The 15,585-nt window shown below is 48.7% G+C and overlaps 2 protein-coding genes across 2 annotated transcripts in view; both read right to left on the bottom strand.

The window, feature by feature from the left end:
* The window catches only part of TSPEAR (thrombospondin type laminin G domain and EAR repeats), a 58,776-nt gene extending 43,418 nt beyond the window's left edge, over positions 1-15,358 (bottom strand). The window contains exon 1 of the mRNA XM_075542899.1: positions 15,140-15,358. Coding sequence (XP_075399014.1) covers positions 15,140-15,292 — 153 coding nt within the window. The 5' untranslated portion in view covers positions 15,293-15,358. The remainder of the gene's footprint in view (positions 1-15,139) is intronic.
* On the bottom strand, positions 9,956-10,624 carry LOC142441306 (uncharacterized). Its single transcript, XM_075543336.1, has one exon. It carries the CDS (start codon positions 10,622-10,624, stop codon positions 9,956-9,958), a length of 669 nt encoding a protein of 222 aa, XP_075399451.1.
* Positions 15,359-15,585: the final 227 nt, after the last annotated feature.

The raw sequence follows: 15,585 nt of genomic DNA, 5'->3' as shown, positions 1-15,585 counted from the left end.
CAAACCACAAAGCCACAGTCTGAAGAGACAGAGAAAGCATCAGAACAAAATTTCTATATGGCATTGACTTTGAAATGATCAGATAGGGAATTAAAATTAACTATGCCTAATACAGTAAGGATTATTTTAAAAAAATCATTTTGTTGGGGGCTCGTACAACTCTTATCACAGTCCATCCATTCATCCATTGTGTTAAGCACATTTGTACATTTGTTGCCCTCATCATTCTCAAAACATTTGCTTTCTACTTGAGCCCTTGGTATCAGCTTCTCATTTTTCCCCTCCTTCCCCACCACCCCGTCCCTCATAAACCCTTGATAATTTATAAATTATTATTATTTTGTCATATCTTACATACAGTAAAGATTCAAATGGAAAAAGTGGACAATATGCAAGAACAGATTATTAAAGCAGACACTCTAAGAAGAAATTTAAAAGTATTAAAACTTAAGAATACTGTAACTGAAATAAAAAATTCCTAAAGGCTAGTTAGTGAACTAAAGGAAAGAGTAGACAGAAGGAAAGAATCCACGAATTCCAACATAGGTTAATGCAAACTCTCACAAAATTCAAAGTATGGAGGGGAAGCAGAACATCCAAGAAGTGTAACCAGTTACAGAAGGTGCAATGCACACATAATGGGAATATCAGAGAGAGAAACCCAAGAAATAGCTGAAGGGACAAAGGTTGTGAATTTTAAAAACCATAGAAGACAAAACCCACAACATCAAGGAATCTCAGAAAAACAATTGCGATAAATATGAAAAATCGACATCTAGATACAACATATGCAAATTCCAGAAATCCCACTATAGAGAAAAATCATGAACTAATCAGAGGAAAATAAATAATTCACGTTAGAGAACAAGGGGGAAAGAAACTACATTGAACTTCTCTTCAGAAAGAATACTAGCCTGAAAAGAATGCGTAAAATATTGTGGGAAAGTAAAACACAATAATACCAAAGCACCCCGACCACTACCTTGAGTACCATTGATTCTTGATCGTAGGCTAGCTCTCGAAATGACCGTATGTTAATCGATTCTTTCGAGTGCGGTGAGCGCACCTGCCTGCCATCTTCTTTTGATGTTTCCTGCATCACTCAATACTTTGGCCATAGAATTCTTCGATAATGTAATTCAAGATTTATAAGACTTTTACACATTGTTGAGTTTGATGTATTAATTTGGGGGGTGGTGGTGGAGATTTGCATGTGGCATATCATTCTGTAATTTTCTTCCTAGTGATGTCTTTGGTTTTGACGTTAAGATAAACTCTTTGAAGACAAAGGTGTACCTGACCCAAACCATGGTATTTTCAATAGTCTCGTATGCACGAGAGCTGGAACGTGAATAACGAAAATTGCTTAATAGTAGATGTATTTGAATAATGGTGTTGGAAAGAATATTGAATAAACCTTCCAGAAGAATGAACAAATCTATCCTGGAAGAGGTATGCCCAGAGTGCTCCTTAGAAGTGAGGGTAGAGAGACGTTGTCTCACATACCTTGGGCATATTATCAGGGGAGACCAGTGCCTATAAAAGGACATCATGCTTGAATTGACACAATGGCTGCATCAATTGGCTCAAACATGACAATGTTTGCGAGGATGGTGCAGGACAGACCAGTGCTTTGTTCTGTTGTGCACAGAGCCACTCAGAGTCACAACCAACACAACACCTATCAAAAATACAGGTTATGCTATCAAAAGCATAACCGATGATACATATTTGTATGTCAAGAAAACGGCTCACATAGTCATAGAAGCAGGTAAGTCTAGTCCACTTCAAGTCTGTGAGGCAGATGTTAAGCTGGGGCTTTTCTCAACCCATGCAGCTGTCAGGCTGATGAGCCAGGAGGCAGGAATACCACAGGCTGGTGGAGGCAAAAATGGGTGAATCCAAGGTGAGCAGGTCAGGCTTGTGGCTGTAGAGTAATATGAATCCGAGGTCAGCACACAGTATGATAAGCCACTCATATCTCCCATAGTCAGCAGGAAATATGTGAGCTATTGGCTCACGTCCCAAGAACAGAAGTCTGATACCACAGATGCAGGATCCATGCCAAGGAAAAGAGGTGGGCTGTTCCACCGAGTCTGCTTAAATAGGAATAGGCCACATCCCTGAGGCCACTCCCTTTCGATTGTACTCTAATTCACTCTAATCTCCCCACAACTGCTTGGCTGCTTTCACACCTCCCCTTTGCAAGGCACTTTCTTCTTCAATAAACCTCCTTGCTTGTGTGATAAGCTTGACTACTTGCTTCATTATTAAAAAATTTTTTCCCATTATTCTTACTAAGCAGGGAAGGCGTGATTCAATTGGAGAGACTGTCTGGTAACATTTTCCAGGTTACTTCAAGTAAGCTTTGTTGTAAAGGTCCTAGGAATTCCCAAAGGCCATGGGAATTCCAGTTTGGGGCAGTGCCAGACTGCATGAGATAGGTGAGCGGCTGCCAAGAGAAATTCTCTCCACCACCTCTGAGCAGTAAGAGACCACTGCCTCCCAACTCATAGGATGGTCTCTGTGCGTTTCCAAGACTATAGCTCTTTATGGGAGAAAAAAGCTTCCTCTTTTTTCCATCTCATAGAATCTTTGAATATAGCAACCCAACGCTTGATTTTGTTCTTCACTCCGCTCAGATTCATATATACTGAGCATGCTCTTCCTCTTTGGCCTTCTAATTTCAGGTCTTTGATTATTTCATTATACTTCAATTTTTTTCTTCTTATACTTCCTTTTGAAGTTTCCTGCTCAACTTTGTTACTTCATCATTTCTTCCATTTGCTTTAGATACTCTATGTCCAAGAGCAAGTTTTGGAGTCTCTCCGAACATTGCCTGAGTCTTTTCTTTCTTTCTTTCTTTCTTTCTTTCTTTCTTTCTTTCTTTCTTTCTTTCTTTCTTTCTTTCTTCTTTCATGACCTTTTGCTTTCTTCACGTGTGACATGCTTGATGTCATCACACGTGTCATGTGTTCTTCAGTCCTGAGTGTTCAATACATCAAATACATTCTTGAGATAGTCTCTAAATTCAGATGGGAAATCCTCAAGGTCATATTTTGTCTTTTGTGGGCTTGTTTTCGTTTTCTTATCAAGTTGAACTTACATATGGGAACTTGATAGTCCATTCAACAGTCAGCCCTGGCATTGTTACAGCTGATGAGGCTAAACTTCTCCATCATTTTGTCCTGCAACTGTCGTCAATTGGACTCCTGGCTACTCCACTGGCTGAAGCCCATGTGTACACTCATCCATTTATGTTTTTGAAAAAAAGGTACTTGCAATGAAGAAGTCCTTTGTTTTGAAAAATTCTATCAGGCAATACTGAGCTTTGTTTCTATCACCATGAGCAATTTTCCAACTGCTGATCCGTTCATGTTGGTATTCCAATAAACCAGTAATTATCAATGTATCTTGATTGCGTGTTTGATCAATTTAAGATGGAAGCAGTTGGTATTCTTCAATTTTTCATCACTGGCATTAGTGGTTGGGGTATAAATTTGAATAAAAGTACATTAACTGGTCTTTCCTGTAGGTGTGTAGCTATTACACTATCACCAACAGCATTGCACTTGAAGATAGATTTTGAAAGGTTCTTTTTAATGGTGAATGCAATGCCATTCCTCTTGAGTTTGTCATGCCTGATATAGTAAACTATATGAATTTCTAATTCAAAATGGCCTATACCAGTCTATTTCAGCCCACTAAATTCCTTTTGACAAATTCCAACTTTCCTAGAGTCACACTTTGCATGTTCCGTGTTCCAGTTACTAATGAATGTTTGTAATTATTTCTTCTCATCGTAAGTTGGACCTCATCAGCAGAAAGTAACAAAAGTGTTGCCCCATCCAGGTCATAGAGTTTGACTCTACTCTGAGGATGTAGCTCGGGCTCTTCTTCCAGCACAATATCTGATCATGTTGCATTGCTGTTCCGAAAACTTACAGCAGCTAATCACCCAGAAGAGTACCAGCGAACTCTAGGCTGTGTTAGTCGGCAAGTGCCAAGGACTCCTGTTCACCATGGCACTAGGGGTGACCCTGTGGTATTTTAAATACTGGTAGCATACCTCCAGCCCCACACCCATGAGCAAGCCGCCACAGGACAACTAACTGACAGAGGAGTGGGGCTTTAAGGACCGTGAAAGAAGTAACAAGCCAATAGAAGAAACTGTTTGAAATAATGACAGAATATTTTCCCCACTCTAATGAAGAACACGAGTCTAAAAATGCATTATTTACGAAGAACCACAGCAGGATCACCCAGTGATATCTGTGTTAAGATACATCATAATGATACTCTCAAAATGTCATGATAAAGAGAGACCCCGAAAGCAGACTAAAAAGAAGGAAACTTTCATTCACAAAGGATGCAAAATGAGTCTGATTATATTTCTCTTCTTAGCAAACATTATAGGATAGAAGGCAGTAGAAGGAAATATTTACGGTGTTAAAAGGGGCTGGGGGGGAGAGGAAGGTGCACCTTAGTTCTCAAAGTAACATCTTTTCATGTCAACACTTTAAAAAAGTCTTGTGCAGCAGATTTATCCAATACAATATGACATTTGATCTCTTGGCTACTGCTTCCATGAACATTGATTGCTGATCCAAGCAAGATGAAATCCTTGGCAACTTCAATCTTTCTCCATTTGTCATGATGTTACCCAAACAGGGCAAAAATCCTACAGGAATAGAGAGCTACAGACCAATATCTCTAATGAACACAGATGCAAAAATTCTTAACAAAATATTGGCCAACAAAACACAAAAGTATATAAAACATATCATCCATCATGATCAGGTGGGATTCATTAGAGGGATTCAGGGATGGTTTAACACCTGAAAGTCCGTCAATATTATTCACCACATTGATAAGAAAAAGGATATGAATTGCATGATAATATTGATAAATGCAGAAAAAGCATTTGACAACATCCAATACCCATTCCTAATTAAGATACTCAAGAAGATAGGAATGAAGGGGGAGTTCCTCAAGTTAATACAAGCTATTTATGAAAAGCAGACAGCCAACATGGTAGTCAATGGAGAAAAGATGAAAACAATCCCACTGAAACAGGGGACCAGACAAGGAAGCCCCTTGTCCCCACTTCTATTCAGCATCATGCTGGAGGTCCTAGTTAACAACATAAGGCACCCAATGCACAAGAACAAACTCAAGGTGGATCACAGACCTAGGTGTAAAACCCTAAACTATCAGGACCATCAATGAAGGGGACAAACCTAAGAACCTTGGTGCAGGGAATACATAGGCTAATTGTAATCGGGAAGGGTACACAAATAGATGAAGTTGAAATAGACAAATGGGATCTATTAAGGATAAAACACTTGTGTGAGTCAAAAGACTTCCCCAAGAGAGTAACAAGAGAACACACAGACTAGATGACTTTTAGCAATGACACAACAAAGGGCTTATTACTAAAGTCTACAATACTCTCCTAGCCTGCAAAAAGAACAAAACAACCCCTGAGGAAGTGGGCAAAAGACCTGAACAGAAGTTTCACTAGGGAGGAGAGCCAAATGGCCAATAAACATATGAGAAAATGCTCCCAATCTTTAGCCATCAGAGAAATGCAAATTAAAACAAGTATGAGACACCACCTAACACCCAAATCAGGAAATCAGAGAGCAACACATGTTGGAGTGGGTGTGGTGGGACAGGACCTCTCCTCCAATGCTGGTGGTCATATAGATTATATATCCACTGTGGAAAGCCATCTGTTGATATCTAAAGCAAATGGAAATTGAGTTACAACCCAACAATCTCTCTATTGGGCTGTGCATATACCCAGAAGCGGCAAGAAATAGACCAAGACCAGTAGTCTGTGCTCCAATGTTTATTGCAGCACAATTCACAATCACAAAGAAATGGAAACAAACTAAGTTTGCATCCATAGGCGAGTGGATTAGAAAACTCTGGCACATAATTTCTTGGGAAGAGTTGGAGGAAATAATGCTAAGTGAAGTTAGCCAATCACCAAAGGACAAGCACAACATGAGTCCACTGAGTCAAGTATAATCAGCACAGTAGGTATAGAAGAAAAGTCATGTATTTCACACTTTATGGGCTGAGGTACAGGCAGTCGGGTGAGAGACAGACCAAACCCAAGGATGTACATGTCATTCCAACATAAAGAAGGGGAAGGGGTTGAGGGGGAGGGGGGAGAAAATGGACTTGGAAAGAGGGAGATGATGGCACTGGGGGAGTAGGGCACTAATCCACCCAGGAGAGGGTATTGATTATGTCTCCACGGAAATGGGAGTGAGCATGCAGACCCTACCACGGCTCGCCAAATCTCAAGGGCAATGTAACCACATGGAGTAACTCATGAACAAAGAAGTGTACAGGGCCAGCCCCAATCAGAGTCAAACTGACCTCCGTCCCCAGAAGTATGTACTATGGAGGACAACACTAAACCTGCAGGTTGGGGAGAGGGGCCAGCCTGCCACACCCATACAGAAGCAAACCAAGAAGGAAAATGAGAGAGCAAGGGACTAGACCCCATAGTGACACCCCGATCCCTGAGGTTAAAGGCCCTGCATGGAGCTGGTAAGGCAGAGAGAGGACTGCAGGGCTGATAACAGCTCAAGACAGGATGCCCCTCGCTGGAGCACACCAAGACAGAGGACAATACTGGGGACACATGGCGGGAGTGAGTCCAGTCTGACCACCCCCACAATAGGGTGAAGCAAGAAGGGAACATAACAGATCAGCAATGGGAGCCAAGCCAAGCCACGGAAGGTCTGTGGAGCCCCCCAAATCGACTTCAGGTTAGCAGGGGGCAGTTCCTGGAAACCCCCGGGATCATTTGGGGAGATAAAGGTCATAAAGGTCAGTGGACAGACCTGGAATTTGTATGCTTTTGGGGGTTTTTTTTGGCTAGTTTTTAATTTTTTTCTCTTTTTATTCAACCTGCTTTCTTTTTATTTTGCCCCTGTTATTGTTGTTTTGCCTATCAATGTAAGAGAGGCATGGGAAGCAATGGGATCAATGGTTCTGGAGGGACCTGAGGGGAGGAGGAAGTGGGGGGAGGGGGAAGGAGAGGTGAGCAAACAATGCTATTGACAGGGGAACAACTAGGGAATTAAAGTAACAAGGAAGAGAATATAGAGATCCTGGTGGTGTTGGAGCAACAGCAATCTAGCTGAGAGGAATTACTAAGAGGCAGACGAAGGGTGAGTGTGATGGTGGAGCAGGAGGAAGGTAAAAGGAACAGAGGAAAGATCTAGGAAGCAAAGCTATTGATAGAGGTATAAACAAAGGTGTGCACTTATGTAACGATATTAATTCATTAATATTGAGGCATTGGCCTATGTGCATATATTTATATGGCAATATATTGAGGTAGTGGATGGACTTTGGGGCCTCTGCTCAAGCCCTCCCTCAACACAAAAACATTTGGTCTAACAACCTTGCATTCTGTGATACTCACCTTCCCGACACAATTGCTGAAGACAAAATGGGTGCATAAGCAAATGTGGTGAAGAAAGCTGATGGTGCCTGGCTATCAAAAGACATAGCATCTAGGTTCTTAAAAGACTTGAAGGTAAACAAGAGGCCATCTAGCTCAAAAGCAACAAAGCCTACATGGAAGAAGCACACCAGCCTGTGTGATCATGAGATGTCGAAGGGATCAGGTAGCAGGCATCAAAGAACAAAATAGTATATCAGTGTGAATGAGGGGGAGTGCAGAGGCGGGGACTCAAAACCCATCTGTAGGCAACTGGACATCCCCTTACAGAAGGGTTGCAGGGAGGAAACGACCCAGTCAGGGTGCAGTGTAGCAACGATGAAACATACAACTTTCCCCTAGTTCTTAAATGCTTTCTCCTCCCACACTATCATGATCCCAATTCTACCTTACAAATCCGGCTAGACCAGAGGATGTACACTGGTGCATATAGGAACTGGAAACACAGGGAATCCAAGATGGATGATCCCTTCAGGACCACTGGTGAGAGTGGCTATACAGGGAGCGTGGAGGGAAGGTGGGGTAGAAAGGGGGAATCGATTACAAGGATCTACTTATAACCCTCTCCCTGGGCCAAACAACAGAAAAGTGGGTGAAGGGAGATGCCAGACAGTGTAAGACATGGCAAATTAATAATAATTCATTAATTATCAAGGGTTCGTGAGGGAGGAGGGCGGAGAGAGGGGGAAATGAGAAGTTGATACCAAGGGCTCAAGTAGAAAGCAAATGTTTTGAGAATGATGATGGCAATGAATGTACAAATGTGCTTGACACAATGGATGGATATATGGATTGTGATAAGAGTTGTATGAGCTTCCAATAAAATGATTAAAACAACAAAAAAAAGAAAATGTGCACTTAATTAGAAAGAAAAAGGAAATCAGCAAAGAAAAGTGTCATTGGGAGTGTGGGAGGTTGCATGTCAGGAGGGAGCTTTCAGGGGCTGCTGGGAGGTGGGGTGGGTGGCTGAGCTGGGAGATAGGTGGATGGCTGAGCTGGGACTGGGTGGATGGCTGAGCTGGGAGGTGGGTGGATGGCTTAGCTGGGAGGTGGGTGGATAGCTGAGCTGGGACTGGGTGGATGGCTGAGTTGAGAGGTAGGTGGATGGCTGAGCTGGGAGGTGGGTGGATGGCTGAGCTGGGACTGGGTGGATGGCTGAGTTGAGAGGTAGGTGGATGGCTGAGCTGGGAGGTGGGTGGATGGCTGAACTGGGACGGGGTGGATGGCTGAGCTGGGAGGTGGGTGGATGGCTGAGTTGAGAGGTGGGTGGATGGCTGAGCTGGGACTGGATGGCTGAGCTGGGGAGGTGGGTGGCAGGCAGGAGGGATGTTCAGAGAGATTGTAGTGCCTTGGGGTGGGGTGGGGGAAAGCTGGAGGACAATGGAGAGAGGACAGGAAACTGCACAAGGGTTGCATGAATGGCTTTCTCCCCCAGAAACAGCAGGTCCATGACAGACACCCAAGAAGGAGGGCCTACCCAGGGCCTGGTGGAGAGGGGCGCCAGGGGGCAACAAAAGGTGACGTGGAGGCTAGGCAGAGGGCTGAGCATTCAAGAAAAGCCTTGATGTGCATCACAGGTGTGCTGTGGGTTTTCACGGGGTGCATGCTTTTGCGAGCCCTTGCCTAGCTGCAGTGCAGAGGACTGAGCACTGAGAAAAGGAGGAGGCAGGGCCAAGGACAGAAGTGGGAGCTGGTTGGGGCATTTGAAGCTGGTGGGGCTGTGAGATAGGGCAAGGGCTCAAGTCTGGGCTGGGAGGTGTGGGCATGCATGCACCCAGAAGGACAGGCCATTCCTGAGTCTGGGGGAGGGGCAGGACACCGTGAGCCCCAGGCAAAGAGGGTGCTCTGCTGGGATCCCCTGGTGGCCAGGGGTGGTAACCTCCATCCCAGAGATCTGAGCAGCACCAGAGCTCAGGGAGCCCCCTCCAAGGAACGGGGTTCTTCCTGGTCTGGACATCATCACATCATACCTGGCTGAGCAGTTTTTCTGAGATGTGGCTGGAGGGCATTTGAGGCTCTCCAGCTCCTACCCCTGGCAGGAAGGTCCCCGAGGACCATCCCATACTGTCTGTCCCTGCCTCCCCCTCAGTGTGAAGTGCTCCCCCAAAACTGCCCAAGGAGGTAAGCTTGGCAGAGTGGGAGAGACCCAGTCTCCCTGGACAAAGCTTAGACCAGGGTTCCCAAACAGCTCCAGTCCCAAGGCCACATCCAACTCTGGGTCCCAGTTTTCCCAAATATGCCAAAGAAGCCTTCTAAGGGGCAGGGACAGTAACTTTATTTACTGGCACACAGATCACTCATATGGGCCAAGATTGAAAGGAGGGCAAGAGATGAGACCCAGGGGTAGAAGACGTTCACCCAAGGACTTGCAGGCCCCGCACAGCCAATTGGAGGGTGGTGGACTCTGGGGCAGGCTACTAGGAGAAAGTCAGGCTGTTTTGGGGGTGAAGAGGGGTTGGTGTCCACTCAGCAGCAAGTGTCCTTGCAGGATGAGGTGCCACAGCAGGCGGGGCGAGGGCATGCAGGGCGGCAGAGCAGGGACATGGAGGAGGAGGCAGGGGCACAGCAGGCAGGCTTGCACACAGGTTGGCAGATGAGGGACATGCAGGAGGAGGGTTTGCAGCAGGAAGGGGTGCAGGGAGAGGGCTGGCAGCAGGAGGATGAGCAGGGGCCTGCCCCACAGCAGACGGGCACACAGCAGGCGGGCTTGCAGTAGACGGGCGTACAGCAGACAGGTGTGCAGCAGACGGGTGTGCAGCACATGGGCTTGCAGCACACAGGCACACAGCAGGGGGAGGATGAGCAGCGCACAGGCTGGCAGCAGGAGGGCCCACAGGAGCTGGTGCAGCCTGATTGGCAGGGACTGGACTCATAGCACACGGGGCTGCAGAGAAGCGTCAGGCAGGAGGCTGGGGTACAGCAGGAGGACTGGCAGCAGGAGGGGACACAGCAGGTGGGGGCACAGCAGGAGGGGACACAGCAGGTGGGAGCACAGCAGGAGGAGGTGCAGCAGCAGGGCTCACAGTAGCTCTCAGGGCAGTCGTCCACCTCCCAGGAGGAGCCGGTGCAAGACTCAGGGGAACCAGGCAGGCAGACTCGGCTGCCATAGCTCAGGTCACTGGAGCAGACGGACATGGTAGGTGGGTGGGTGGGAGAAGGCGAGGTGGTAGAAGAGGAGGGGGAGGAGGAGCAGGAGGAGGGGTGAGTAAGTGAGTGGATGAGTGAGTGAGGGTGTGAGTGTGAGTGTGTGTGTGAGGAGCTCTGGGCCTTTTATATCCCTCTGAGTTGTGTGTTGTCCCAACAAAGGGCCCTCCCAAAGCCTCCCTTCCTGGTTGGTGCCAGCGCTGTTTCCATGGTGCAAGTTCCTTATTTTGACCCTGCTGGCCTTGAGGGCCCTGCGGGGGAGGGAGGGAGGGAGAATGGGATCATCCTGCTGTGTCTGTTGCTGGAGGAATCCAGCGGGAATGCCTACAGGGCAGCAAAGTCCCTGTAAGACAAGAGCTTCTAGTGCAGAGCTGGTCTCTGCTGTTTCCCCACAGGCTTGGCCGCCATGGGGCCTCATTCTCTTCCAGCGCGGAGTACAGGGGTGGGAGGTGCTTTGTCCAGCCACAGGCACCTGACCACCCTCCCTTGGCCTTGGGTGAGGCCTGCTCTGGGGGTGATGGTGCTGGTTGTCCCAGGAGCTGGAGGGCCCTGTCTGCCAGGAGAGCCGGGGCAGGAGCGGAGGAACCGTGTCCTCCGAGGGCAGAGGTACCGTGTCCTCCGAGGGCAGAGATCTGGGAGGATGTGAGCAGGGATGCCGGCTGACAACCTAGGGAGGCTGCTGAGTGGAAACTCCACCTGCTGCCTCTGCGCCCGCCGCAGGCCATGCCTGGTGGGCTGCAACTGTTCCTAGAGACAGCATGCAGGAAAGGCAGCACACCTCTTCTGTTCTCGCAGCTCAGGCAACACCTGTGATGGCCCCGTGTGCCCAGTCTCGTCTCTCGGTGCCCTGCCCTTCTCGCCCGCCGGCTGGAACAGCCTCCGGAGGTGGCGGCCCTGCGCGCAGCCCTCTGGGTCCGCATCTAGAGCTGTCGCCATCAACGCACAAGTCACCGCAGGTCTGAGTGCCCGGGGCTCTGCGAAAGGCCCCTCGTGCCTTATCCCCTGAACACCTGCAGCAAACAACAAATCTCACTCCCATTGGGTCCTTTACGATTTATGGTGACCCTCCAGGCCAGGGCAGAACGTTTCCCAGTGGGTTTCTGAGACTGTAACTCTTTACAGGAATAGAAAACCTCATCTTTCTCCCGAGGGCCAAATGGTGGGTTTGCACTGCTGATCTTGTGGCTGATAGCCTGTGGGAGTTACATAATCTGTTGTCAATTTGAGAGCATTAAGAGTGAAGGGGTGGAGCTTAGCCTGTCAACCAGGTCGCAGCTTGATGACATCATCTAGAGGTGCTAAGGAGATAAATAACTCACTGGAGGCTGTATGCAAACTCTGTCCCTGGGAGACATTGCAGCTGACAAGACACATGGGGCTACACTAGAGCCCTGAGCTGGAGGAGGCACTTGGAGACCTAAGCCAGTACTGAGATGACTGCACTGCCACTGGATCCACAAGACTTCCCACCCACTGGCCTGTGATCGACCGGTATTTGGCATCATTGAAGTGTTTCGTGAGTCTGAAGAGGACTTTATAGATTGGTATTGGACATAAGGGCGAATATCAGACTTATGGACTTGATATGGACTGTGCTGGGATGTTTTCTTAATGTACAATTACTTTTTATATAAAGCTCTTTCTTATACACATGAGTGTCTCTGGATTTGTTTCTCTGGTCTACCTGGACTAACCTACAGTCCAGTGCTCCAGGGGTCCTGGATAAAATGACGCTTACCTCGTGTTGGGACTATACCACCATCAGGGCCCAGCACCCGGTCATGGGTCCCTCATCCTTTGCAGCCGGTATTCTCAGCTGGGGCTGCACCCTCCAGCCGTGGCTCTGTAAGCCGGCCCAGGGCTCCCTGAGGGTAGGCCTGGGGTGAGGGTGCGGCCTCACTGTGCTCTGGTGAGGCAGGGCAGGACTGGGCGCACAACAGAGGCAGCTTTTGTAACCTCATCTCTCCTGGTAGGGAGAAAAGCCAGGCTGTGGAGCTGTCCCCACAGGAACTGGGCAGGCTCTCAGATTTCCAAGCCGACCATGGTGTTCACCTGGCAGCAGAGTGAGGAGGACATTGCAGTAGTCCTGTGTAGAATCCTCTGCCACCCTGTGTCACCACCCCACCCCCACCTGCCCCAAGCCTGGGCACCCCCGCCAGTCCTCTGGGTGCATACTACAAATAGCCTGAGATTCGTCTTCTCTAGTAGGCCACCCGCCTCAGCCCACATCCTGCCATCTCCATCCTCTGCCTCTCATGAGCACCCTCCCTGCAGCCCCCATGGCCACTCTTGCTCTCCAGCTGTGGGAACAAGAACACCCAAGGCAGGGGCTCAGCTGCACCCACCTTGAAGTCCCTTGCCAGTACATAGGGTGCTCAGCACTGATGTGCCAAATGCACAAAGCTCAGATGAAGGGAGATTTTTCTGTGCACCCCCAGAAAGTCTATCTGTGGCAGTGGGGCTCTGGAAAATGAGGGGCACGCAGGAGGAGGGTTTGCAGCAGGAGGGGCCACAGGGAGAAGGCTGGCAGCATGAGGAGGATAAGCAGGGACCTGCCCCACAGCAGACGGGCACACAGCAGGTGGGCTTGCAGCAGATAGGAGTACAGCAGATGGGTGTACAGCAGACAGGCTTACAGCACACAGGTGTGCAGCACACAGGTGTGCAGCAGACAGGCTTACAGCAGAGGGGTGTGCAGCACAGAGGCTGGCCGCAGGAGGGCCCACAGGAGGCTGACACACAGCAGGCAGGCACACGGCAGGTGGGCTTGCAGCAGAAGGGCATACAGCAGATGGGCACACAGCAGGGAGCAGGTGTGCAGATGACGAGCATAGAGCAGACACAGCTACTGCTGTGGGGCTCAGGCTGCTGTCCTCAGAACTGGTTCAGAGACAGGTGATAGAGTGGCCCGTCCTTAGGTCTGAGTATAACCTTGTAAATGTGGTGAGAGTCCAGGGTCATGTTTCTCATTCTAGAATCAAGAGAAAAGGCATCCCTGGGTCTTCGGCTCTGAGTCACTATGTGAGAATCATAGAATTTGGTGCTTCAAGAAAAAAAAATATCTGAAGTCCCAAGTAGGAAAAAGAATAAATCATATGGGGGGACCCATTCCGAGCAATTGTGCAAACCCTCAGAAATGCCCACGTCACAGTGGTAAGGAGACAACTGTTGCTGTTGGTGGCTTTGAGTGGGGCCTGACCCATCACGGCCGCATGCACAACAGAGCAAAGCACTTCCTGGGTCTTGGCTGCCTCACTACCCTTCCTATGTCTGAACCCGCGGTGGCAGCCACGGTGTCCATGAACTTGAACGAGGTCATTGTCATCTTCCCCACTGACTCTACTTTGCGGAACACTGATGGCCTTCTCCTGATGCTGGGTTCTCCTGAGAAAATGTCCAAAGTCAGAAGGCTCGCCATCTTCACTTCTAAGAAGCATTCTGCACGCGCTTCTTCACAAGACAGGTTTGTTCACAGATAAGAGTGGGGAATAGACAGGATCCGAGACACTCTGTGTGAGACAGATCTACCAGCAACATAACGGAACTGACTGCATACGAGTGAACACAGAGTTAGCGGTGTGTGTGTGTGTGTGTGTGTGTGTATGTGTGTGGTGTCTCTCAGTAGAAACACTAGATGACGGAGACAGAGTTTAGAGCGATGTAGCCACCGTCATCACTGGAAGCACCAGACATGGAAAGGGCAGTCATAGATCCTCCCCACTGCGTGGACTTGACCAACACCTTGAATGGTGTAGTGGTTACACATGGGGTCTCTAAGAGCAAGGTCAGCCATTTGAAACCACTAGCCACTCCTTGGGAGAAGGGTGAGGCTTTCTACTCCTCTAAGGAGTTACAGTCTTGGAACTCCACAGGGGCAGGTCCACCCTGTCCTGGAGGGTTATTGACTAGGGGCAGTGAGGGGTTCTGTTTGAGCTTCAGGACTAAGAGAGGCCACACGTCTGCTGTCTTAAGGCATGCCATTTGTGAAACGCTGTGGTGGCCGCCCTAGAAACTCACACATATCCTGTGCACTGTCCTGGGAACCCTGGGGAAGAAGAGGGAACTAGGGATAATTGTCATTGATCTTCACCTTCAAAGAAGTTTCCAAGCTAGCTCCGAGGAGGAGCAGGGGGCGATGGGAAATGCCAACTAGATTTAGGGTTGACGGGAGTGGCAGTCACAGGAAAGCAGCCACTCAGGAGGACTGTAGTCATTGACCCTTTTAGTGCTTACAGTCTCTCCCAAACTCGAGAAAAAATATCAGAAGGGACCAGTTCAGAGCCTTAGCAGGGGGTCACACCGACCCTTCCTGCTCACTCTCAGGGATGGAGACCTCATTGCCCAGCAAGAAATTAGTTCTTGATTCCAACGTCATCCTACGAGATCCTGTCCAACATCTCACCACAGCCCCCGTCAGCTAGCCAAGCCCTTGGCAGGCTCTGGTCCTGGGGACACCCGAGAGGAAGAGGGGCCGCTCTGACATGGAAGACGGAAAACATCACTGACCTTGGGTGGAAGATTGGGAACTTTCAAGGTTACCACGATGGAAAATTCTTCGGGGAAGAGGTCACACCTGATGAAAATCCGCGAAGCAGGGAAGCTCATGGCCTGGGGGGCGGCAGCTGAGAGCTGGAAACCTCGGGCGCCCTGTGTCTGCATCACCCTGACCCCACTCTGGGCTCCACCAGGGGGAACTGCTTCTGCCAGGATGTCCAGGGGGCGCAGATCTGTGTTGGAGAAATGACAGATGAGTCAGGGCCATCCGCCAGCATAGACATCTTCCCTGCACTGTGGTTAAGTCACACCTGTCTCATTGCCGCACCCGTTCCTTCACCACTGCCCCTGTGAGCCAGGTGTGGAAATGATCCCCAATTTACAAGAGGGTGCCAGACACCAAGGGTTAAAGATGCTTCAGGTCCCAGATCTCTATGCCTGGTTCCCATGTCAGCCAG

The sequence above is a fragment of the Tenrec ecaudatus genome, chromosome 2 (assembly GCF_050624435.1).
Source record: "Tenrec ecaudatus isolate mTenEca1 chromosome 2, mTenEca1.hap1, whole genome shotgun sequence".
NCBI classification, from domain to species: domain Eukaryota; kingdom Metazoa; phylum Chordata; class Mammalia; order Afrosoricida; family Tenrecidae; genus Tenrec; species Tenrec ecaudatus.
The sequence above is the reverse complement of the archived record's forward strand: the minus strand, read 5'-3'. Positions and strand labels throughout refer to the sequence as shown.

What these genes read in the sequence shown, in the direction of transcription:
- LOC142441306 (XM_075543336.1), bottom strand. Translation starts at nt 10,624, where the DNA reads ATGTCCGTCTGCTCCAGTGACCTGAGCTATGGCAGCCGAGTCTGCCTG.